The sequence below is a fragment of the Phoca vitulina genome, unplaced genomic scaffold (genome assembly GCF_004348235.1).
Source record: "Phoca vitulina isolate PV1807 unplaced genomic scaffold, GSC_HSeal_1.0 scaffold24, whole genome shotgun sequence".
Taxonomy (NCBI): Eukaryota; Metazoa; Chordata; class Mammalia; order Carnivora; family Phocidae; genus Phoca; species Phoca vitulina.
Genome location: NW_022589727.1, coordinates 9,618,309 through 9,645,783, shown reverse-complemented (window position 1 = coordinate 9,645,783; position 27,475 = coordinate 9,618,309). Strand labels below are relative to the sequence as shown.

General features: G+C 36.4%; 1 protein-coding gene across 10 annotated transcripts in view; it reads right to left on the bottom strand.

The window, feature by feature from the left end:
- The window catches only part of NOL4 (nucleolar protein 4), a 410,686-nt gene that overhangs the window by 43,723 nt on the left and 339,488 nt on the right, over positions 1–27,475 (bottom strand). For all 10 annotated transcript variants that reach the window (XM_032421281.1, XM_032421282.1, XM_032421283.1 and 7 more), the window contains one exon: positions 13,044–13,224. In XM_032421281.1, the coding sequence (XP_032277172.1) occupies positions 13,044–13,224 (181 nt within the window). The remainder of the gene's footprint in view (positions 1–13,043; positions 13,225–27,475) is intronic.

Sequence of the window (27,475 nt, the reverse complement as noted above, 5' to 3'; positions counted from 1 at the left end):
TACTCAAGAGGATTATATTCCCTTATGAGTTTAATCACCAGAGATAATTTGTTTTTCCCTGAGATCGCTGCGATATTGGCCAGGATGTTAGTCACCACACATTAATCATTTGTTAATTCTGATTTTGACTGAGTGGAAATAGAAACATAGGAGGCAGTTTGTACTTTGTGGACTCACTCACTTCCCCGAGTTCCAGCAATGGTACGCGGATGGAAGGAGGACTCTCTGAAAAAGCATTTGTATGTTAGTCAAGAGCCAAATGTCATTTAAAATGACTGTGTGCCTTGAAACCACAAAAGGAAATATTAGCATTGTAACTGTAATCATATTTGGCATTTGAAATGTGTTAACATGAAAGAGAAAAAAATAAGGCAACTCTGGCCTTCCTACCCTCTTGGAGTGATTCAGGCAGACAGACCCAAGATCTCTAGTGAGGCCGAGGAGCAGCCTGGTGCCTATTTCAGGAAGATGCATCAGTACCTGAACCCAGGAAAGAGGAATGTAGAAAATGGCTAATTCAATTTTCATACAGAGAGTGATATTTCTGACTTCCTAGAAAAGTAGAACATTCTGAACTTCCCAAAGAGCTCCTTCCTGAGTAGCAGCGGGCTGGTGAGGCCAGTAAAATTTAACTTGTTTGTTCAGACAGATTCCCAGAGGACATGTCCAAGTTCAAAGGAGGTTGTATAAGGAAAACAAGCCCAGCCAACCATTAGGAACTCATACCGCCTGGATAGCCCCTGAAGTGGATCCTAGCAGGCTCAAAAAGAAAGGTCCCAGAATACTAATAGAGTCATCTTTTCATTCCTTCCCTTCAGTGAGTAGGCACAAACACAAAAACACAAAACAAAAAGGATCTTAACAGTCAGAAAAGATCCATTTTACTGTAGAGAAGGGCTCTTAGGAAGCTGCTGCCAGAAAGCCTGATCAATATGGAGCTGTAAAACCAGTTACATGTGCTTGGCAGTCCATGGAAAACACAGGGCCACTAACTTCTTTTATTCAGAGCCCTTTCTCTGAGGCTCCCTGACTGAACAAAAACCTGCTGAAAGATTTGGGGGCTCAGTCAGATAAACTGAAAGATATTTCAGTTTATTTTGCAGGTAATTCGTGTCATTTTCCTTTCAATTTTCCAGCAACTGATTAACATAATTTCCAATCATTAAAATTTACCAATAAGCATCTCCCTGAAACTCTATGTATCTCAAGACATAGGTGTGTAAATCGTTCATTCTCACCTCAGTTCTAGATTATTATCATGGTACATGTGGGAAAACCCGGAAAAATAGAATGAACTCAGTGGCAAAACCGGAGTCACATTTCAAACATTTTCAGTTTGGGCTTGCTTTCTCTAAATGTCACACAATTTAAAATTCTGTCACAATGAAACTCTTGTAAAATTTGTTTTGTTTTGGGGCACCTGGGTGGCTCAGTCGGTTAAGCATCTGCCTTGGGCTCAGGTCATGATCTCTGGGGCCAGGGTGGGCTCCCTGCTCAGCAGGGAGTCTGCTTCTCCCTCTTCCCCCTTGTGTGTGTTCACTCTCTCCCTCTCTCAAATAAATAAAGAAAATCTTTTTAAAAATTTGTCTTGTTTCTAATTTTAAAGTAATGCCAGCTTCTGCCAAAGAGGTTTTCAATGCCTATGTTACAAATTATTAGCTTTTCTCAGAACCCTAAAATGACTGCAAGTTATTTAAAAGCTGGGCAGTTTGAATTAAAAGCATTGTTATTTAAAAATCACCATTTAAGTTTCCATAAGGTTATTCATTGACCCCACTTATTTTATTGAGGAGTGAAAAATACATATATAATTAAACGCACAGAGCTTGATGGAATAAATGTAGAAAAAGTTTTCTGCAGTAATAAAACCTTCCAAAAGCCAATATAATGGTGTAAGGTGAGCAGAGTAGTGTCTGGAATCAGCACTGTCCAACAGAAATTTCTGTGGTGATGGAAATGTTCTTCTGTGCTATTGGATACAGTAGCCACTCACCACTTTGGCAACTGAGACATTGAAATGTGTCCCAGTGTGACTGAGAAACTGAATTTTAAATTTTATTTAATTCCAATTTCAATAGCCACCTGTGGTTAGTGGCTATTGTATTGGATAATACAGATGTTGAGAAACATACTTACAAAAATCAAAATAAGGATACAAATGAGTAGGGTTTAAAGTAGGGAAATACACTAAGAGAGGTCATCAAAGGAATTCACATGGAAGAAATGGGCTTTCTAAGAATAGTCACAAGTTGGACACCATGATGGCACAATCACCAGATACAAAGTCTCTATTATGTGCCATAGAATGTGCTTTGAAAACTCACTCAGGTTTATTGGAACTCTACTGAGATATAATAAGTGCATAATCCCAACTATGTTGACTTCAATTAGATCACATGGTCATCTTTTTTCACATGTTATCATCATGTAGATCTTTCCATTGTGGAAATGACATACAAATTAACCATAGGGGATTCCTTAACTTCTGTGTATCACTTTTAGGCTCTACTCTGTAAAATCATTATTCTCACAATTTTACATAATAGATCTTATGTATTTTTCACACAACAGAAACACCCAGCTGGTCTTCTAGAGCAGGATGATGATGAATCCCTCCCCCATGCCTCTGCACTACTTTGCATGTGGCTAGTGAACCAGAACAAGTTATTTAAGAGGATAAGGTAAAGGTAAAAAGAGCACCTTGCCAGTTCCCTGGATAACTATGTAAACATTTCTCTCTTGAATCAGGGAACTTAACTCTGAATACATTTTAAAATGGAATTTGTGTACTTCAAAACATTTGTCTGAAATGTTGGTATGAAACACTTTTCTTCTAGTATTGTGCTCTTTAGGATATTAAGAGAAAAAGAGAATAAACTTTAAGAAGACATCCTAACTGATGATTACCATGCTGAATTGGATTTAGTTAAGTTCTCTAAACAGGTACAATATTTTATTGGAACAATTTCTTTCTGAGTCATTTATTTATGCATGTAATATTCACTGAGCATGAATATAAGCCGGTTATTTATTGATGCTAGTGTTATGATAGTCAAAAAAAAAAAAATCACCTTGCCTGTCCTCAAACTGAGCACAGTCCAGTATAGAAAAGAGCACGTAACAGGTTAAATAAGAGGTATGGCTAGGGTATCATGGGAACATATAAGAAGAAAACTTAATGGGGGAGGCATCCAGAAAATTATCATAGAGAACATAATAGCTGATATAAGTCAGGTGCAGGGGAGGGCATTCCTGCATGAGAGGCAGGCAATAGGAGGGGTCAAGATGAAGAATTCATTGTTAAATAATTGAATATGAATTTTCTTGGGATGTCTAGATCAAGTGATCTGGTAGACAACTGGATATAAAATCTGAAGCTCAGGGCAAAGCTTGGGTGAGATATGCCCCTTTTGGCATATTCTAAAACCATAAGAGCTAGCAGGCTCACCTTTGAGCAGTGTGCAGGACAAGATGATTAAAGGGACAAGGGCAGGATACGCTAGGAAAACCCCAGGATGGAAGGCACAAGTAGAGAAAGCCCTAGAAAGCAGAAAGAGAATTATCTGAGGAGAAAAGTGACAGGAGAATGTATTATCGTGGAAGCCAAGAGAGTGGATGTTTCAAGGCTCTAATCATCAACAGATACAAATATACCCAAGAAATCTGGTAAGATAAAGGACAAAAGTCATCTGTAGTTTGACAATAAGTGGAATCGTGGATAAACTTGCCCTGACCAGTTTTAGCAAAATAGTGAGAGAGAAGCCAACTATAGTGGATTGAAGAGTGAAGGATAGATGAGAAGCAAAGACAGTGCATGAATAGAAGCACTCCTCTGAAAATTTCAGATGATAAGTGATGCTTCAGAATGTTGATGCCAAGGGGAAGCACTATCCATACACAAAGCCAGTCATATCACTATCAATGATCTCTAGAATGGTAGTGAAACTTAGGGCCAACCTTCCTTAGACTCATAATTATAAGTTCTGATCTAAAGCATCTTTACAACCAACAACCCTGAATATTAGTGAGGAGCCAATAAGATAATGGATGTAAAGATTCAGGCAAACTAGAAATTGCCACACAAATGTTAGTTATTATGGTCATTATTACTACAATTTTGTCTTGTTAAATTTCGGTCTGTATATCAGCCCAGTTTATATCACAGTTGAAAAACAAATTGAAAAGTCTGCCCAATGGAGTTTGTGGAGAGGAAACATCAGTAGTTAACTTATGTATTATGCATATAATTTAGACTCAAGAGATCCAATGGATAACTGCAGCAAACCACAATTACCCTCTTTAGACAGCTCAGTGTGAACTTCCTGATAGAAAGAAAGCATTCCAAAGTCCTATGCAATTGGATGTGATAATAACGGGAGGATTGGCTGCTTGCTTGCTTCTCATTTCAGTTTGATAATTTGAATAAATTCTTTATACAAATTATAACTGCTGTCATTTTGATAACACTCCAACTTGAAAATTTGGATTGTTGGGTGCAGACCCTTGCCAGTGCTAAACAAATGGAGGTTGGCTAACAAAGGATTTGAAGGGCACCCTTTCCTTGCTATCAAGTCTCCAACAGGGGCAAGCTTTCCTACTGCTACTGTATTCAAAATTAAGCAGTGTATAAAGCTTCTTGGACTCTTCCTCTTTCACCCACAGAATCTTCGAATTCAGGTTAGTCTTTCTTCTTACTTCTGATTCCTTTGCTTTATTTAAAATCAACCCTTACCCCTGCCATCCAATATACATAAATAATTCTCTTTGCACCTTTTTCTCTTTTGGCACCAAGTATTCTATTTTTAAAACATTTATTATTCATCAAGCTAATATGGTTGAGCACTTATATTTATTCAGGAGATATAATAGTGAGCAAGACAGAGTTTCTGCTTTCGAGGAATACACATCTATTTAGGGAAAATATCTGAAAACCTATGTCACGATTCAAGGAGACAAGTGCTAGAATAGAGACATAAACAGGAGAATAATTACTTTCCCAAAGGATGGAAGGGTGCCGAGGTACAGTAAGGTTTCCCCGAGGAAGTATTATTTAATCAGAATCTTAAAGGATTCTGATGTTTAGACAAGAAGAGGAAGAATATTTTATCTCATTTTGACCTGTAAGTTCCTTGAGGTCAGTGATTCTGCCTTACTCAACTTTGTTTCTCTTAAAGCGCCTGCTATGGACTGAATGTTTGCCTTCCTCTCAACATTCATATATTGAAATCTAATCTCCAGTGTGATGGTATGTGGAGGTGTAGGACCTTTGGAAGGTGGTTAGGTTGTAAGGGTGGAGCCCTCTGGAATGGGAGGAGTGCCTTTATCAGAGAGGCCCCACTCCTTCTCCAGGAGTGGGCAGCTGGGAACCAGGAAGTAGCTTCTCACCAGATACCAAATCTGCCGGCACCGTGATCTTGGACTCCATAGCCTCCAGAATGCTGAGTAATAAAGGTTTGTTGTTTAAGCTACCCACTTTATGGTATTTTTGTTATAGCAGCCCAAAGAAATTAAGAAATAAATTAAGAAAGTGATTTGAAAATGAGAACCCAAACTCTTAAGTCTTTGGACTCTTTAAGTCCAAATCCCGTTAAGGTATCCTTTCTCATTCTTTTGCCCTCGCATTCTTTTTGAACATAGCACAGTCTACAGGGTTCATGTTCTTACTATGTTAGTGTAAAAGGTTTTACATAGTATCTCCTTCAATCTTTGCCTTCCTATTTAGGCAGCTAATCCACATCCTGCTTCCCATTTAATGATTTAAATTCTGATTGTCTTCCTATCTGCTTTATAATTCAGATGTGTAGCTAATTCATCTTGCTCTCTTGAAAGTTGCTGCTCCATTCTACACATTTCAGAAGATCTCTACAAATCCGAAAATCAAGAATTCTCAAACTTAGAGTAACTGGAGTTGTCAGCCATCAGAGATGATGTTGGCATCTCATATAATGCTAATCTTCTGCTATGTCCTTTTTAGCTCTCAAGATTTATGTATATGTATATATTTTCTTTCCCCACAGCTCCAAATATGTTACAGGGAATGACTATTCTGAGGTCTTACAAGTGAAGAAATAAGCTAAAGATAATACCACTTTTAAAAGCCAGAATGTTTGGGGTTTCCAGAATTTATGAAGAAAGTCCCCAAATAAAGGAAATTGTGAGCCTGATCCAATCAAGCTGCCTTTCTGTGATTAAAACAAGCAAAAACTAAACACTATCAAAATAGCAGTAGCCATTACAAGTATTACAGGTAGGATGTGCTTTTGAGAAAAAACGTTATTTAGAGCTCCTTCACAACCTGAAATTACCCATTTGCCTTGCTACTACTATTATAGCCAGAGTTATTTTTCAAACGTGAGGTGGAGAAATTCTCTTTGGTTTAAGCCTGAAGCTGTTATTTGCCAAGACTAACCTTTTGCTTTTTTTTTTTTTTTTTAAACTCCATTACACTCATCCTGAAGCCAGTGGTCAAAGAAAGCCATCCATTTTAAATTTGTTGCATGCCATACTGGTTATTCTCCTATTCCTGTTTCTTTGCTTTGGTACACAGTCTGAATTGTTCAAAGTTGTTCTTTACTATGTCCTTAAGAGATACATACAAAAACCAAAGATGTATTAATCCAATAACCAAAAAGTCAGCCTGTGTGAACTTGAGCAAGTCACCTTACTTTCCTGGTCTGTTTCTTTAGTCATAGCCTTTTAAAAATAAAGAGGTTGCTACCAAATTATTTCTCAAGTCTCTTTAGGCCTATCATCCTATGATGGGTTTTTTTGGGGATAACTTACAGACAAGGTAAACCTCACCATAGTATCATAGTACCTACATTTAAACTGCCAGTTTGTAAAACCTGCTTTCTAACCACATATATGGCTGTATACTTAGAATCTATACCAAATTTCCTATGTGGCTTTTGAGCAGCACTGAGCAATAAAATTGAGGAATGGATACCGATATATTGTGTAGGGGTGTGTAGTGTGTGTATCTGTCCATGCACTGTGGTACATGCTTCAAAGGACAAACTCGGGAAGCTATGAAAATTATGATTATATTTTATCTAGACTCAGAATGAAGGATTTAAAAGATGAGCAATAAATGAGGGACATGGGGGTGAAAAGGGCACATCAAAGAAAAGTTCAGGTGGGTGAACCTTGAGGCATAAAAGGCTAACTAATGGCATTTTCCTAAGAACAAGGAGAGCCATAGAAGGGTTTTAGATAATGAAGTGATGCAATCAGATTTTTCTTTTCTTAAAAATTACTTTGATTCCGGGGCGCCTGGGTGGCTCAGTTGGTTAAGTGACTGCCTTCGGCTCAGGTCATGATCCTGGAGTCCCAGGATGGAGTCCTGCGTCAGGCTTCCTGCTCGGCGGGGAGTCTGCTTCTCCCTCTGACCCTCCCGCCTCTGGTGCTCTCTCTCTCTTTCACATTCTCTCTCTCTCAAATAAATAAATAAAATCTTTTAAAAAAATTATTTTGAGGGCGCCTGGGTGGCTCAGTTGGTTGACCGACTGCCTTCGGCTCAGGTCATGATCCTGGAGTCCCGGGATCGAGTCCCACATTGGGCTCCCTGCTCAGCAGGGAGTCTGCTTCTCTCTCTGACCCTCTCTCCTCTCATGCTCTCTCTCACTCTCTCTCTCAAATAAATAAATAAAATCTTTAAAAAAAAAAAATTATTTTGATTCCAATGTGGAGAATGGGTTGAAGAGCAAGAAAAATTTTTGGTGCCCTGCTCATTAATAATTCATAGCAAAATTTTTCCTTTAATTTCCTTCTCAATATTTACTCATGATTGCCAGTTGCCCCAAAGTTCTCTCCTCTCTCCTCAAAAAACTCAAAGTATTCTCATATTCTCACTTGTGTCTTCAATCTTGTCCTTCTTTGTATATATTATCTTTCTTCCCACCAGTACGCCTTTTTCATGAAAACACAGTGCTTCTTCCAATTAGCTCAATAAGTCAAAGGAGCAAAGTGGAGCATGACACATGTATAGTCCCACAGGATCCTGAGCTCAGAAGAGTCCCATGCTTTGTGTAATGCTCTGTTATCACCATCTTGATATTCTTACTTTTTAAATAAGAAGCCCTACATTTTCACTTGGCATTGGATTCCCAAATTACACAGTCATTATGGAGCAAAGATAAATTATTTTGGTTGTATTTGGGTAGAGGTGAGCAATACTCAATTTGTCCTATATTCTTTTATATGTCACTTCCATGTCCAAAGTTTTGCACACTTCTCTTCATTTTCAGTACCACCATGATATTACAGAAATAACTAATATTAGGCAAAATAGATGTAAGAAGTTACTAGAGATAAAGAGGGATATTTTACAATGATGAAAAAGTCCATCAATAAGATATAACAATATAAACAATAAATATGCCTAATGACAAAGTCCCAAAATAAATGAACCAAAACTATTAGAAATGAAGGCAAAGTAAACAATAATAGTAGTTGGAGACTTCAATAACCTTCTTTTAATAATGGATATAACTAGGCAGATGATCAACAAGAACATCGAAAACTTGGACAACACTATAAACCAACTAGACCTAATACAGATTTATAAATACCCAACCATCAACAGCAGAATACACATTCTTCTTAGGTACACATGGGACATTCTCTAGGATAGATCACAATCTGGGTCATAAAAAAAGCCTCAATTAATTTGAAAGGATTGGAATATATATTTATATAATATGTTTTCCAATCACAATGGAATAAAATTAGAAATCATTATATAAATTTGGGAAATTCACAAATATGTGGCAATTAAACAACATGCTTCTAAATAACCTGTGGGTCGAAAAAGAAGTGACAAAGGAAATTAGAAAACACTTTAAGGTGAATGAAAACAAAAACACAATATACCAAAACCTATTTGATGGAGATAAAGAAATGCTTACAAGGAAATTTAAAGCTGTAAATAGCTATAAATGAAGAAGAAAAATGGGCTTCAAATAAATGTCTTAACTTTTCAGCTTAAGACTGGAAAATAAGGACAAACTGAACTTAATGTAAGCAAAATGAAGGAAATAATAAATGTGGGAGTAAAAATCAATGCAATAGAGAATAGAATAATACAGAAAATAAAAGAAGCCAAAGCTTGTTCTTTGAAAATATCAAGCAAAATGACAAGCCTTTAGCTAGAGTCACCAAGAAGAAAGGGGAGAACTCAAATAACTAGAATCAGAAATTACAGAGGAAGCATCACTCCTGACCTTATGAAAATAGAAAGGATTATAAAGGAATCCTATGAACAACTGTGTCAATAAATTAGATAATTCAGCTGAAATGGACACATTTCTGGAAATACACAAACTACCTAAACTGACTCAAGAAGAAATAGACAATATAAGTGGACATATAACAAGAGATTGGGTTAGTGATCAAAAACCCCTCAGAAAAACCCAGACACAGATATCATCACTCCTGAATTCTACCAAACATTTAAAGAATTAATTCCACTACTTTGCAAACTCCTCCAAACATAGAAAAATATAGGATAAAATTTAAAGTAAACATTCCACCTACAACAGCATCACAAAAGGAAATAGCTGTAAAAGAAGTGCAAAGCTTGTACTGTAAATATTACAAGACATAGTTAAAAATTTTTAAAGATTGATAACAAATGAAAAGACATCTCATAGTCAGTCTATTATTTCCTCAAAATGTTAATTAATCATAGAGTTACCACATGTATGAACCAGCAATTCCACTCCCAGGTATATACCCAAAAGAATCATAACATATATACACAAACTTGTACATAAATGTTTATAGCATTATTCATAGTAATGCCAAAGTGAGAAAAATCCAAGTGCCCATCAATTGAATGGCTAAACAAAATATGGCATAGCCACAGAATGGAACATTATTTGGCAATAAAAAAGAATGAAGTATTGATTCATACTATAATATAGATGAACCTTTAAAACAGCATGCTAAATGAAAGATGCCTAACACGAAAGACCACATATCGTATGATTCACCCATTAAATAAAATGTCCAGAATAGGAGTGTCTCTGGAGAAAAAAAGTTGATTAGTTCTTACCAGAGACTATCACATACTTCAGCACTTGCTTCCTTCACACAGATTGTTAGCTCAGTGGTTTACAGTGTGGCCTCTGATGTCAGAAAGCCTGTGCTCAGATCCTGGCTCCTCCCTTTATTAAGGAGGGACTGTAGGAAAGTCATTCACTGTCTCTGAGCCTCACAAAACGGGTTTCAATCATGTTAGAAAAAAAAAGGAAATGGTGCCCAAGCATTATTTTTTTAAGTTGGGGTAAGTTCAATTTTACAAAATTTTTCCACAAAATTGCAAAACAGATCTCAGAGGGCTGTGTAAGGAATAAATGGAAATTACATGAAGCACCACAAGGACTCAGTAAGTGATTGGTATTGCTATTACTTGATGTTAAATAAATTACTTTAATAAATGAATGACTGTTTAAGTCTAAAAAACAAAGTTTCTGTCAATAAAATCTACAGTCAATACACTTTTCCCCCAAATGTTTTGATCTGGTGATTGAGTTCTGAACTACCTAACAGTTCTTATTTCCCATGTCAAATATTTAAAAAGAGTTGTTAGTTTCCAGCTTTACTGGCTAAAGGAATGTTCAGCTTTTGTTTATGTTGTCCTTTTCTGGTATTGAACTTTCTCATTCCAGCTGATTTGCTGTCTAAATACAAGTAAGACTTGAAAACAACTGAGAAGGCTCATTAGCTTTGGAAAAAACGGAATATACATTTGAAACTTAGTTTCTTTCCTAAATAAGAGGCTTTCTTTTTTTTCCCTTCTACTTGAGGCACCCCTCTTTTGATTTGGAGGTAACTGATTCAGACTAAAGCTCAGTGATCCTGTCCTTAGAGCACCTTTAATTTTAAAGCAGACCAAAAAGCCAGCCCTAGCTTTCCAAACAGAGTCACCCCTGAACACACTCAGAGCATATTTCCGGTATTATATAGGTAAGTGATTTTCTAGAGTATATACTCCTTTGACATTAATAATGCAATTCCCTCCCAAATAAATGAAAATCCCACCGAGCCTAATTCAAATATTCAAATTAAAATTGGTCTTTATTTTTAGGCATTTTTAAGTAGAAAATGTCTCACTGATAGCTACCAATTCAAATACAAGAGTATGGAGTTTTTGTTTGAACGTATTGCTTTTACATCTATATCTACTTTGCCTCCTGCTAAAAATTCCAACTTCCACTGATATCACAGAATTATAAATTTGCTTTAAAGCACAATGCACAAACAGTCCCAAAATAATAATATTATTACTGAAAATAGTTTAAGGTTTTATGATAGACTTACATGCTCTGGAGTCAAATAATGGTTTTTGAGATCACTTGGAAAAGTTCCTCTGTGTGGGGGCTATGCCAACCACTCATTAAACAGATAAAGTTCATTTGCATCATTTTTCTTTCAATATCAGGAATGCTTAAAGTCAGTTTGGTTTATAATTATGTATTTAAATTGTTCAAAGTTAAATTTATAAAACAAAATATAAAAACCAAGTATACTCACAATTCCAACTTACATTCCTTTCCCATACTGTTCTCCCCCATTCCTGCCTCTATGTAAAATTTTTTTAATTATATAAATCCTTGTTTAATGAATCTTAGCATACTATAGGTACTTTTCAGGATTTGGAATACATAAAGAGATTTTTTATCACTTTTTATAGCTGCATGTTACTCTCTTGTTTGGATGCACTCGAAATGAGTCAACTAACCATCAATTGATAGACATTTTTATTGTGGACATTTTTATTGGTAATCCTTTTTTTCTTGTACTTATAAGTAACACTACAATGAATAGCCTTGTGCATATGTCTTTTTGTATGTTTACCCATATGTCTTTAAGATAAATTCCTAACAAGAGATTCCTAAAGAGATTGCTGGACTGAATGGTAACTACATATTTAATTTTTCTAGACACTGCCAAATTCCACCCCGACTTTTTGCATTTCTACAAGCTATGCATGAGAATCCTCATTTCCCCCACAGCCTTGTCAAAAGAATATTGTGTAAATATTTTGCTTTTTGCTTATCTGCATTTCTCTTATTAGGAGTGAGTGGGGTTAAGTAACTTTACCCATATTTGAAGGATATTTGCATTTCTTTCTTTGGAAACTGTGTATTATTCATTTTCTAACCTTACTTTTTTAATATATAGTTTTGGGTATTTCTTTTTCGAAGAACTTCATGTATTGGCTTATTAACCTTTTATAGTATAGGTAGCTAATAATTTCCCAGTTTATCATTTATTTTTTACTTTGTGTATAATGTTTTCTTGTCATGCAAAAGTGTGTGTGCATGTGCGTGTGTGTGTGTGTGTGTGTGTGAAATGGAACTTATTTTTTCCCTGGATTTTAAGTATACTTTAGGAAAATTTTCCTGCAACTCAGTTATAAGAAATTCACCCATGTATTTTATTCCTTTTATATTACACATTTGGAACTCATTTTGGTATATAAGCTCAAGAAATTCCTAAAAGTTTACCAAGCATGAGCCAGTATGAGCTGGCTCCAGCACACCATTCATCGCTGGTGGAGCATGGAGAGCCACGGGTTGTTTCTATGTGTTGTTTCCATTCATACGTTCTTAGGTATAATGACTAGTTGTGTTTTATCAAGTCAGTAAAGTTCCTGGTGCCTCAAATTTTCCAAATTAAAAACCTCTTTGAACGTTGAGAAAATGGGTCATTATTCTTGATGAATCGTGCATTACAGCTTTGCGGGGGAAGAATGTATAACTATTTGGTTAGAAAAAAAAATTGCTATTTCTCTAGTTGAGATTTTTTTGAGTGCAAAACATCAATTATCCAGCTGCATCATAGTGCCGCTACTTTCGGAAACAGCAACAGAACAGGGAGACATCCTTGTAGGGAGATAACGTGACCTATTAAACGGTCTTGTTTTTAGCCGACTGGTACTCTTGCGTATCACAGTAAATTCATTTTCTCCTCTCAGATTTAGAGAATCTGCTATCCCCAAACGGACAGAAAAAGCACAATAAATAGTACAGACTCACCACTACTGGAAGCGTCGTTGAGATTGAGCAGACCGCCGCCGAGCCCTCGGTAACTATGGTAACTGTAGGTCCCGTTTCCGTTGATGTACAGCACCTCCTGGGAGCCGGAAACCGCTGCGGCGGAGTAGGGGGCCTGGGCCGCCTCGGGCTTGCACTGTTTGTCAGCCGGCGCCGGTTCGTCCTGCAATGACAACAGCATGCCGGGACTGTCAGGTCACAGCGCTATTCCGCCTTGACCAGGACTATCTTATCGTTATCTATATGGAAAAAAAAAAAATCTACGGTCCACATCATTCAGTCAGCACATAGGCACATTTTCAACAACTTGGCTAAAAACTAAAAAAAAGGAAAGCAAAGTAACAATGTGAGACAGACTGGAGATGGCACAATTTGCACTTTCCAGCTGAATTTAAAATTACATGAAGAGAGCTGTTCACCCGAGCCCGAGGTGAGAGCAACCTAGATGTCCATGGATAGATGAAGAGAGAAAGAAAATACGGTATACCAAAGATACAAATGTAGGGATCCGAAGGGGTACGTGCACCCCAATGCTTATAGCAGCAATGTCCACAATAGCCAAACTATGGAAAGAGCCAAGATACCCATCAACAGATGAATGGATAAAGAAGATGTGGTATATATACAATGGAGTATTATGCAGCCATCAAAAAACCCCAAAATCTTGCCATTTGCAACAATGTGGATGGAACTAGAGGGTATTATGCTAAGCGAAATAAGTCAATCAGAAAGACATGTATCATATGACCTCACTGATACGAGGAATTCTTAATCTCAGGAAACAAACTGAGGGTTGCTGGAGTGGTGGGGGGTGGGAGGGATGGGGTGGCTGGGTGATGGACACTGGGGGGGGTATGTGCTATGGTGAGTGCTGTGAATTGTGTAAGACTGTTGAATCACAGATCTGTACCTCTGAAATAAATAATACATTCTTTGTTAAAAAAAAAAAAAAGATAGTAGGAAGGGAAAAATGAAAGGGGGGAAATCGGAAGGGGAGATGAATCATGAGAGACTATGGACTCTGAGAAACAAACTGAGGGTTTTAGAGGGGAGGGGGGTGGGGGGGATGGGTTAGCCCGGTGATGGGTATTAAGGAGGGCACGTATTGGATGGAGCACTGGATGTTATACGCAAACAATGAATCATGGAACACTACATCAAAAACAAATGATGTAATATATGGTGACTAATATAATAAAATAAAATTTAAAAAATTAAAAAAAAAGAAAGAAAGAAAAAAAAATATGGTATAGAACTACAGTGGAGTATCATTCAGCCTTAACAAAAGAAGGAAATCCTGTCCTTCTACAGCGTGGATGAACCTTGAGGACATAATGCTAAGTGAGATAAGTCCGTCACAAAAAGACAAATTTTGCATGGTTGTACTCATACGAGGTATCTGAAGCAGTCAAACACAGAGGTGAAGTCAAAGGGTGGTGGCAAGGGGCTGGGGAAGGGGTAGGTGGGAGCCAGGGAGTTGTTACCTGGGTGCAGTCTCAATCATGCAGGATTGGGGGGGGTTTCTGGTGAGTCAGTGCACAACATGCATATGGTTGACAATATTGTACTGTACGTTTGGAATTCATTGGGAGGGGGAATTTTTATGTTAAAAATTAGAATAAAACAACTAGCTAGGCTTAAAAAATACATGAAGAGAAATCACAATTTGTAGAAAAACCTTTGCAAAGTTGACTTTCTTAAAATCTTTTTTTTTTTTTTTTTTTTTTTGGAGCCTGCGCCTGCCTGCCCTCCACCCCTGCCTCTCTTTCCCTCCCTCCCTGCCTCTCACTTTATTTCATGATTGTAGCAAAACTGATTGCCTGCTGAGTCCACACTAGGCCCATTTCATGCATTTTAACAGCCTAACAAAACCCGAATAAACCCGGGCCTTTCAGCTTGTTTTTCCTTTCTTAAGCTACACTAGTGTCTGTGAACTGTGCATTAAAACTTCTAACCAGGTCAAGTTGTAAAGGACAATGAAATTAAAATTTGTAATAAATTGTATGTATTTTCAATAGCAAAACAGGTTGGGTTACTCTTCAGCTGTGAGTTTATAAAGTCTAAAATATATACAGCATATATGACTTCACTTGCCTGTTACATTCTTCATATTTTCTTTTTTTTATATAAGAAAGAATTATAAATAGATTCCTAGTGAATACCTAGGAGTGTTTTTGTCATAATCAGAAGTATTTTGCAACTTTTAAATTTAGAGTACTTGCTTAGAGAAATAAAGTAACTTTCAAATACATTTTTAAAAGGCATCAAGTACTAGAAAAAGAGGACACATGGAATAAGTTTGCTCTTATGGACCCAGCATTATTGTTATATTCAGAAATATTCTAATCTTTCATGTACTGAAAGCATCACCACAGCTATCAGAATTATGCAATTATGATTTTGTTCTTTTCTTTTGATATTTTCATCTCTGATCTATTCTGACCATTACACTTAGACACATAATCTGTGAGCATTTCATCATTTCATTTCTAAGTAGAAAGATTTCAGGGGTGCCTGGGTGGTTCAGTTGGTTAAGTGTCTGCTTTCGGCTCAGGTCATGATCCCAGGATTCTGGGATCGAGTCCCACATCCTTCATCGGGCTCCCTGCTCAGTGGGGAGCTTCTCCCTCCCCCTCTGCCACTCCTCCAGCTTGTGCTCTCTCTCTTTCTCTCTCTCCCTCTCTCAAAGAAATATCTTAAAAAAAAAAAAAAAGATTTCAAAATAAATGGAAAAAATCCTCTGTGTAAACTGAACTGAAAATAAGAATTTGCCCAGCATTGCCTTTAAAAATAAACAAACAAATGTGAACTGACCTAAATTGGTGTATGAACTGGAATATCTGATTGTAATTCCCTCTTGTCATTTAAACCCTGGTGATCTCTGAGAGGGTGAATTACTTTAGAATAACACTTTCCTGGAGAAACAACCCATTAGAAGAGATTGAGATAGAATCAAATTTCTTTGGTATCACTGCTCTACTATTTATACTGGGAAGTCAGAAAGTTCCAGACTTTTTTTTTTTTATTCTTAAAGTTACTCTTTGCTAGTTGAAAGTACTCAAAGACAGTGGGTTTTAGAATGGAGATATTGGGCTTTCACCAAATTGGGGCTTTTCCTAGAAACATACCAATATATGTGGGTTTTTTCCTGGTACTATGATGCAATATGATATTACAGATAGTAAGAGAATTTATTTTTTTAAAGATTTTATTTATTTATTTGAGAGAGAGAGAGAGAGCACCAGCGGGGGGAGGAACAGAGGGGGAAGGAGAAGCAGACTCCCCACTGAGCAGGGAACCTGGACTCCAGGATCATGACCTGAGCTGAAGGCAGATGCTTAACTGACTGAGCCACCCAGGTGCCCCAGGTAGTAAGAAAGTTTAAATAATCTAAGATATCAAAGAGGATATTGCCAAGAATCTTTTGTTACTGGAAGTATGTGCCATAATAAGTAGGTCTGAGGTAAATAATTATACTAATTATAGTGCTGATGTGAACAAGAATTGTTAATAAAGCAATATTAGTAGTACAGGAACATAGCAACTATTACAATCTTAGAAACTGTAACCAGCGGCCTTTTAAATGGCATGTTACAATGACAGGGTGAGTGGAAAATGGTCAAATCAATGATGACAGCACCTCATGCAGTGTCCAAAAGTCTTTTATAAAAGTGCAGTGAAATGGTCTCTCATCTAGGAGCGCCAATCTCCTCCCTGCCTGGAGACAGAGATTATCATATATATGACATATATATATGTGTGTATGTGTGTGTATTTATACACACATATACATATACACACACATACATACATATACACACATATATATACATATAATATATATACATATATATTTACTATATATATATGAATGATATACTATATATCTATGTATATCTATATATATATTCCTCTATATCAATATATAGATATATCTATATCTATCTATCTATATATATAGTAGAACATAGACATGTCTTACACAGTCATTCAATTTAAACTTATTAAATGAGTAAAGCTTATCAGAAAATTGATAGGTGAATCCATGATATTTACCATGGATTTTTTTATGCAAATGGCTTCTATTTTCTCTAAAGAAATAGATATCAAAGTACACTCATGGAACTATAAGGCTTCTGGGGGAAATGTTTTAGAGTCTTCCTGAGATCATGGAACAAGGGCACACAGATATGCTGTCCTGACACGTTCTTCCTCTTAACACAGACTAGCGGATTTTATGAAAATCACCACATCTAAAGCACATTTTCATAATAAAACCACTGGGCTGTAAAGTATTCTTTCTGTAAAGACATGTAGCCATTGAAACTCTGAAAGAAGGCAGAATATTCCATACTTCAAAGCAATTTTGAGGTCCTTGGGAAGGGGCTGGCCTCAAACAATGCCCACAGCCAGCATAACTTCCCAGTTTCTTGACTGAAAATTACTTGGGCAACATGATAAAATTTGAGTTTCTACTTTGGCAAAACTGGTGGCTCTTCTCAACATCCCAGTCTATTTTTCTGTGCTTGGAAAATGGCAATAAGAGACACTCACAGGAGAGGAGTTTTTGTTTTTGTTTTTGTTTTTTTTAGGAGAGGAGTTTCTTGATGACCAGTAAAAAGGGAGAAGGGAGAAGGCATTGTCTCCATAATATTTGCTCATTGATTCTTTGTATGATAGAAATAATTTGTATTATCAAACATTCTATTTTTAAAATGTGCCTTAGTCTTTCATTATTAACTGTTATTCCAAAACACAGTATCTGCATGGAGCAGGCAGATAATTAATTCCATTAATAATCAAAACAGGCCTTGTAGGGAGTCATTTGTGTTCAAACACAGATTTGCATTATTAATGTTCTTGGCAGTCCACTATATGTTGAGAAAGAAAACATATGAAAGTCCCAATAAAATCTGGTCTGCCGTATCTTTTGGGCAAAACTTTAATATAAGTTTTTCTTTTGAATGATCACTGTTACTGGTTTCGAAGAAGCATAGATTTTAATGACATAAAAAATAAATATCCCCTAGAGTCACATTTTATCTCTGTAAGCAACTTTTAATAATCATTAGTTCCCAAACTTCTCAAGGCTGACAGTCTGCCCCCTGGGTTGCTATGAAGATTATTTTTAAAAGAGGATAATATTAACAGGTTACAAGACTGCATATCCAGGCAATGAAATAAATTTTATTCATCAAAAATCAGACAAAATCCTATCCTGGCTTTTATGAGACATAGTTCAAATTTTCGTTAAAAACTTGTGTAAGACTGTTGAATCACAGACCTGTACCTCTGAAACAAATAATACATTATATGTTAAAAAAAAAAAAAGAGAAGAAGAAGAAGATAGCAGGAAGGAAAGAAATGAAGGGGGGGGGAAATGGAGGGGGAGACGAACCATGAGAGACTATGGACTCTGAGAAACAAACTGAGGGTTCTGGGGTGGGGGGGTTGGGTTAGCCTGGTGATGGGTATTAAAGAGGGCATATACTGCATGGAGCACTGGGTGTTATACGCAAACAATGAACCATGGAACACTACATCAAAAACTAATGATGTAATGTATGGTGATTAACATAACATAATAATAAAAAAATTCCATAAAAATAAGATCGCATCAGTGATTTAATGACCACCCGCAGTGCACTAGATAATGCAGTGTTGTTTTGATTCAGATTTCTTTGATTAAAAACATACAACAAATTAAAGAAATACAGTTACTTCTATAATTACTGGCCTTATCAATAAATATACCCTTGATGTATATAAGTATGCATTTCATATTCCAAAAAATATAGGCTTGTAATAGGATGTGTGATTACTTATGGATGGAGGGCAAGATTGGGAATGATTTGAAAGCGTAGACATTATCGCACTCTTTGAGAAGACTGGTTGGTACTCCCTTGTACCTTATCCTCAGAAACTGGACAGGGATGAACCTGAATTTGCAGAACCTGATCTGGTACTTGGGCCATGCACATTGACTTCCTAAGTGCAGATGCCTAAGGAATCCTTAACTCGAATACCTTAGGCAGATACTTTCTCTATAAAAATGAAATTTGATTGATTCCACTCAAATTTTTGACAATAGATTTAAAAAATTTTTGCATGGAAAATGTTACATTGCCTTTATTATATCTTCCAAGAATTACACTTTTTCTTGGACCATAGCTTCTACCATCTATTAAGTATACTTTGTTTTCATTAAGTTTTCTCTATCTGTAATTAGAAAACTCCAATAAAATTTACTGCTAGGTTCAATAATCCAGATATCTTTCTTCTTTTTGTCTTTTACCTTACATTGTTAGAGCTATTGGAGTTTGCAAGGCAATGTTGCATCACTAGTGAGTTCTATTTTTAGTTTATCATTGAGGGGGTCGGGGAACTAGTGATCCACTTTTTAAGGTGAAGAGACTTGCACAGACCTCAAGCTTCTCACTGCGAGAATGTAAACACACAGATAATTCAAGTGTCAGTTTGCTGAACTTTCTAGACAACTGTTACAGGATGTCTCCTATCTTTACGTGTTCTTTGCAGTCTATATGACAGAAGCATTTTTACTTAAGTAACTGCTCTAAATGTCTCCTTTGCTTTTTTAGTACAGATGGGGTGAGGGAGTACAATTTATTTCACATGTAAACTATTGGAAAAAGCTCTACTTCCTAAAAGCTTCTCTTCTTCCATTTGATAGCAAGTGTTTCAGAACTAAGTACATTGCTAAGAGTTTCCAAGGAAATTCATAAAAGATCTGAGAGAACCGGAACTTCCATTTAAACTGCTTTACTGCTGAGAACAAAACAAAACAAAAACGAAACAGTCTGCACTTAAAGTAAATGTACTTATTACTTGAGATGAGAAGTGATTGATGATGCCATCAACACACACACATACACACATATATAGTAATACGCAGGGAGTCATTTCTTTCGCTCAGTTAGGAGCATTCTATATAGTCTCCTCCCCTTGCGGGCTCTACAAATAATTAAGACAGCCAACACAGAAGACCGTTCTTTGCAAAGATGCTCCCAAACCCACTGAGATAATAAGGCAAAAATCTCTTGCCCAAATCCAAGTCACCTAGTGGTAAGAAGTGAAATAACAGAGACGCTAGATTGTGTTTCTGACTTGAGAAACCAAAGCCACAGCAAGATAGCTGTTACCCAGATGTTTATCAAACTCTCAGAAGAACAGGTTATTACATTAACAAACTCCCTTGTAGCATTATTTTACACACTGGCATGATTTCATAAACAATGAAGATTTGAGAACTATTGGCTTAAATAAAACTACAAAGTAAATACAGTCCCTAACCCAGTAAGCATAGATACCTGGTTGTCAAGAAGTAACCAAGTACATTGCAAAGTCATCTCTAAAATTCTTCCTGATGGCCTTAAAGTTTTACTATCAAAAATGAAAGTATAGACTTAGCATTTAAAAATTTCAACTTTAAGTGTAACACGGGGCCATTTAATTATCGACCAAAAAAATTGAATTAAAAAAAAAATGTCATTTTCTATAGGTTTCTCACACTCAATTTTGAGTTCCTTTGTTAATATGACCAAAATGAAAATTTAAAGGCAATGTTCCTTTGAGGTTCTAAAATTGGATTGCAGATACAAATTTTTTGGTTAGTGTTTTTATATGATTTCATAGTATTTTTGGCCTCAGAAAAATCAATTTTAACAAAGCAATACCAAATCAGTATCTTTAACATTAAATTTTAATGTATTTTTGGGGATAAAAAGTATTTTTTCCTAATCATGATATTTTTGTTTCTCCTGAATTTTTTTTTTAATATTTTTTAAATCTAGGGCACATGGATGGCTCAGTTGGTTAAGTGTCTGCCTTCAGCTCAGGTCATGATCCCGGGGTCCTGGGATCGAGCCCCACATCAGGCTCCCTGCTCAGTGGGGACTCGGCTTCTGCCTCTCCCTCTACCCCTTCCCCCACTCATGTGATCTCTCACTCTCTCAAGTAAATAAAATCTTTTAAAATAAATAAATAAATAAATAAATAAACAAACCGAAATCTACATTTACAGCAACTCAAAACATACCTTTATTTGCAATTTGGGCTCTACTGATTAAAAAAAAAGAACACTCTTAGATTATTTTTTTCTTAGTCCCCTTTCACATAATACTCTGTTTTGGGTAAGACAGTTGCAGTGCTCTACCTGGTGATGCCATGGCAGGCCTGGTGTCGGATATTACCTATCTAAGTGTCACACTCAGATTCTTACTTCTAATATCAACCTTTCCTCTGAGGCTCATCCCTGAGTAACAGAAAATTCAGGTATGTTAAATTTAATATTTTGAAATTAAATTTATGTGTTCTTTTCTCCAGATACCTCTTATAAAAATTTTTAATTAAAAAACAAAACAACACCTGTTCTATCACCAATATATCTTGTGCTAGTTAATGCATCACACCAAGATTTTTTTCTTTTCTTAGACTGGGCTTCTCTTAGTCAAACAACACCTTAAGTCCCCTCAGCTCTATCTTGGAAATGACCCTCATCGGCATACGTCTGAGAAGCCCCCACTGAGAATACATAATTCAGAGCCCCATAATCTCTCTTCTGGGCTAATGTGATAACCCTCTGGCTAGTGTTTTCCCCTTCAAATCTTGTCCACATCTTTTCAAACCTTTTTTTTTTTTAATTTAATTTAAATTCAACTAGTACATCATTAGTTTTTGATGTAGTGTTCCATGGTTCATTGTTTGCGTATAACACCCAGTGCTCCATGCAGTATATGCCTCTTTAATACCCATCACCAGGCTAACCCAACCCCCCCACCCCAGAACCCTCAGTTTGTTTCTCAGAGTCCATAGTCTCTCATGGTTCATCTCCCCCTCCATTTCCCCCCCCTTCATTCTTTCCTTCCTGCTATATTCTTCTTCTTCTTTTTTTTTTTTTTTAACATATAATGTATTATTTGTTTCAGAGGTACAGGTCTGTGATTCATCAGTCTTATACAACTCCCCGCACTCACCACAACACATACCCTCCCCAATGTCCATACCCAGCCACCCCATCCCCCCAACCCCCCTCCACTCCAGCAACCCTCAGTTTGCTTCCTGAGATTAAGAGTCTCTTATGGTTTTGTCTCCCTCTCTGGTTTCATCTTGTTTCATTTTTCCTTCCCTTCCCCTATGATCTTCTGCCTTGTTTCTTAAATTCCACATATCAGTGAGATCATATGATACCTGTCTTTCTCTGATTGACTTATTTTGCATAGCATAATACCTGTCTTTTAAAATTATTTATCATGTTGCTTTTCTCTTTAAGGACTTTGAGATTTCTTTTTTCTTGGAGAACAAAACCTAGAAGCTCCCGGCATCCAAAGTTCTTCAGAGTTGGAGAACAATCTTGGCAGTCACATTTTCTATTACTTCCTCTTATAACACTCTATACTCTGTCATAACTTAAACTGGAAAAAAAAAATCTTAACAGTGTAATATTCTGAGCCATTTAAATGTCCCAAAAGAGCATCAATATATAGAAAGTTTCTCATAATTAATTTTTTCAAAGAATCAGCTCCTGGTTTCTTTGATCTGTTCTATTGTTGTTTTAGTTTCTATATCATTTGTTTCTGCTCTAATCTTTATTATTTCTTTATTTCTGCTGGTGTTAGGTTTTGTTTGTATATGTAATATCTGATGATGGTTTGTCATTTAATTTTTAATCTTGTTTCCAAAATTTTAACATATGTATCTAAGGTTGAATAACAAATGAAATTTTTTTCTTAAAAGATTTTTTTAAAGTTTCTTAAAAGTTTTTAGGTTTTTTTCTTTTTTGCTTTTTGTGTGAAATCAAAAAGTGTTATATAGATAAAGCAAGCTTAGATATGGCTTTCATCAAACTAAGAACTGAGAAAGATAGTATTTTCCTTTTTCACATCCTTACTAACCTAAATTCCAGGATAACAAAATATTTTTTCCTCCCTAAATCTCTAATATATCTGCCAGCCACCCTTAAACAAAAGAAACAAGTCCTATTTGTCTGAAATTCTTCTACTTCTTTTCCTGTATACAATTATCTTTATGAAAAAAATGCAAGAAAAGCAAATAGAGACTAAAAGATATTGTAGAAGAGAACAAAGACCTCAATTGTGTGTAAATGAGTTGTTTAATTCTCAGACTGCTATAGACCAAAAGACCTTGAACAAATGCTCTACAGAAGATGGGAAGTCCAAAAAGAATGTCAGACAATTATATTCTAACAATTAGAAATTTCCCTCAAGGCAAGAACCTAAACATGATAGCTATGTCAGAATCTTTAGCTATAAAAATATTACAACTGTAATAAAAATTCAGAACAAATAAATATTATAGTTGCAACCAAAATTCAGAACAAATATTTTTAGTGTTAAACTTTGAGAAGCACAATGGAGGCAGTAAAGAATTTTTCAGAGCAGTTAACTGTTAGCCACTATATAGAAATCCCATTAACATGATGATGTCAGAAGATTAAGCCTAACTCTGTGCAATGGCCATCTAGAGTATAATGTTGGACAGCCTGAAGAGGTGTATTATTTTATCGACAATGTAGTCAAGTCTGTGATACATAAAGGAGCTTCATAAAGGGATTTAACTAGTTACTGGCAGTTATCAATTCTAGTCTGATATTTATTTTATTTTGTCCACATATAACATCTATATATTATTGGCTAAAATAAACTAAGAGGTATTAATGCTGTTGTGACTAACATTTTATTTCAAATTAAATACAAAACGCATGCCACTTTACACTTGATCTTAGCCAAAAGGCCGAGAAGCGATAAAACGCATGCCACTTTAAAAGATACATTAAGAGTAACAAACTTTCTTTTCATTTTTTTTCATTTCATTTTAGGAAAACACCAGTTTTCCCAAAGTACAAGATTAAGCTACAATTTATGTTAAAATTGTGGTTAAATTCCTTGTCACAAATGGCTACATAAACATAGATCAACAAAACTCAGGCTGAGTACTTTAAAAGGGACCCCTCAGATACTATTTGTTTATCCCAGATGGCAGTCACCCAAAATCTTCTCAGTATGATCCTGGGAGTTTTCATCACTGGCTTAAAAAAATTAGACTCAACTGGAAAACAGAGACTTGAAAATACAATTAAAGTTAAAAAAAAAAACCCAAAAACTAGCCACAGCACACGATTTTCATCTTTTCATTTTGAGCAAATAGAGAAACTTGACTAATGATGTTATTTCAACACTGATGTTGGGAAATAATCATAGATGATTTCAAAATTAGAAACAGGTGTGTCAGCATGGATGAATGAGCAGAATGAAGAACAATCCCTTCTTAATGTCACTCTACATAATAGATTCCTTCATGGCTACTTTTGATGAACATTATGTTCAATCATATAGTAAACATAATTCCATCTGAATTGTGTATCTTGAAAGAGCCACATAATTGAGATCTTAATTCCTACATATTGGAATAAAAGCTTACAGGTTATTATAATTTAATTTAATCTGGGTGTAAAAATTACCCATCCATTTTGGTATTTCAGGTATATTAATTATGAAATAGTCAAACTAAAGTAATTAGAAAAGCCATCAAAATGGTGATGCCAAAAATGAACTATTGGGACTTCATCAAGATAAAAAGCTTTTGCAAAGCAAAGGAAACAGTCAACAAAAGCAAAAGACAACCAACAGAATGGGAGAAGATATTTGCAAATGACATATCAAATAAAGGGCTAGTATCCAAAATCTATAAAGAACTTATCAAACTCAACACCCAAAGAACAAATAATCCAATCAAGAAATGGGCAGAAGACACGAACAGACATTTTTCCAAAGAAGACATCCAAATGGCCAACAGACACATGAAAAAGTGCTCAACATAGCTCGGCATCAGGGAAATCCAAATCAAAACCTCAATGAGATACCACCTCACACCAGTCAGAATGGCTAAAATTAACAAGTCAGGAAATGACAGATGTTGGCGGGGATGCGGAGAAGGGGGAACCCTCCTACACTGTTGGTGGGAATGCAAGCTGGTGCAGCCACTCTGGAAAACAGTATGGAGGTTCCTCAAAAAGTTGAAAATAGAGCTACCATATGATCCAGGCATTGCACTACTGGGTATTTACCCCAAAGATACAAAAGTAGGGATCCGAAGGGGTACGTGCTCCCCGATGTTTATAGCAGCAATGTCCACAATAGCCAAACTGTGGAAAGAGCCAAGATGTAATGTATGGTGATTAACATAATAATAAAAAAAATACCTTGAGACAAATAAAAATGGAAATACAACATACCGAAACATGGGATGCAGCAAAAGTAGTTCTAAGAGGGAAATTCACAGTGATAAATGTCTACGTTAAGAAACAAGAAAGAGAAACATTATTCAAATGATGTCAAAAGAAAGCTGGGGTAGCAATACTTATTTCAGATAAAATGAATTTTTTTTTTTTAAAGATTTTACTTATTTATTTGACAGAGAGACACACAGTACTATTCAGGAGAGGAACATTAACAAAAAGCATAGTATTTTGTTTATGGATATATATAAACACACACCCATATGTAGTCAGGCTTAAACAGTGTGTGTTAAATTCATCACTAGATTATTTTCAGTTCATGTTGTCTCATGCATGTTCCCTTTAAAAGTTAATTTCACATTAATATAAAAGCATTATGATTCAGTGACTCTGGCATCACCATTTTTTTTTAATTTTTTTATTGTTATGTTAATCCCCATACATTACATCATTAGTTTTTGATGTAGTGTTCCATGATGCATTGTTTGCATATAACACCCAGTGATCCATGCAGAACGTGCCCTCTTTAATACCCATCACCAGGCTAACCCATCCTCCCACCCCCCTCCCCTCTAGAACCCTCAGTTTGTTTTTCAGAGTCCATCGTCTCTCATGGTTTGTCTACCCCTCAGATTCCCCCTCTTCATTCTTCCCCTCCTGCTATCTTCTTCTTTTTTTTTTCTTAACATATATTGCATTATTTGTTTCAGATATTGCATTATTTGTTTCAGAGGTACAGATCTGAGATTCAACAGTCTTGCACAATTCATAGCGCTTACCAGAGCACTGACCCTCCCCAGTGTCTATCACCCAGTCACCCCATCCCTCCCACCCCACCCCCCACTCCAGCAGCCCTCAGTTTGTTTCCTGAGATTAAGAATTCCTCATATCAGTGAGGTCATATGATACATGTCTTTCTCTGTTTGACTTATTTCGCTCAGCTAACTTCACTATGAAGTTAGTTAGCTTCCTTGCTTTCCAGCTGCTAGGATTTGGTCAAGGGGAAGCCTAGGCAGGATTCAGAGATGGAGAGATGGGAGTGCCTGGAGTTTTCATCCCCCAGCAGCCTCTCCTGCCCTGTCGTGCTCTGCTGCAGCTGTCTTCATCCTCTGCTGAACCTGGATCCTACCAACCAGCCCCTCTGCCAGGGCTTCCGTTCCTATCTGGTTCTGCTAAGAGTTCCCTTCCTTTGCTCCTCCAGGCTTCTCTCACTTGCTAGTCTCGCTTCGCCTCCTCTTCTGCATTTCCTTAGGCCATCCCACACGTACGTAAATAGTCCCATTGTTAAACAGTCTTCAGTATTCTTTCGGAGGCACCTGGGTGGCTCAGTCCATTAAGCTGTCTGCCTTCTGCTCAGGTCATGATCTCCGGGTCCTGGGATCAAGCCCTGCTTGGGGCTCTCTGCTCAGCAGGGAGTCTGCTTCTCCCTCTCCCTCCTACTCCCCCTGCTTGTGCACACTCTCTCTCTCTGTCAAATAAATAAATAAATAAATAAATAAATAAATAAATAAATAAATAAAATCTTTAGAAAAAATATTCTTTCGAATATGCTTTATGTGCCCTGCTGTGTCCCAGAATGACACAGTGGTATTCGTTATTGAGCCAACCAGTGAGCAATGAATACACTGTCTTACCTAATTTGTATTTCCTTGTTAGTAATTTTTTTTTCTTTGCTGCTGTTTGTATTCCAAGCCACTATTTCTAATTGGCTAGTATTCTAAGCCACTAACAGTAATTTTCCCCAAATTCTCGAACACAAATATAAAACCCCTTAGAACATTTTCCATATCATCAAATCCATCCATTGTCTCATCAGTTCTGTATTTCTCCTGGACACTTCTCTCCTGGAATTCTATCTTCTTATTCTAATCTGGAAAGATTCTTCTCCAAGGCTTCCTCCATAACATCACTCCAGATATTCTTCCAACCTCCTCTCCCCCTTCTATTTTGGGTCTCCTCTTCTCAGATTCAGTGACTTCTTCCTTGGTTTATGTTATTGTTTCAGGGGAGAATATTTTCCAATAACTTTCTGAGAAAGATTATTAGAAGATATATACCAGAAAATTATTTTAAATTACTTTTACCCTTATATTTGATTGATAATTTTGCTGGATATAGAATTGTCTGTAGAATTTTCCAG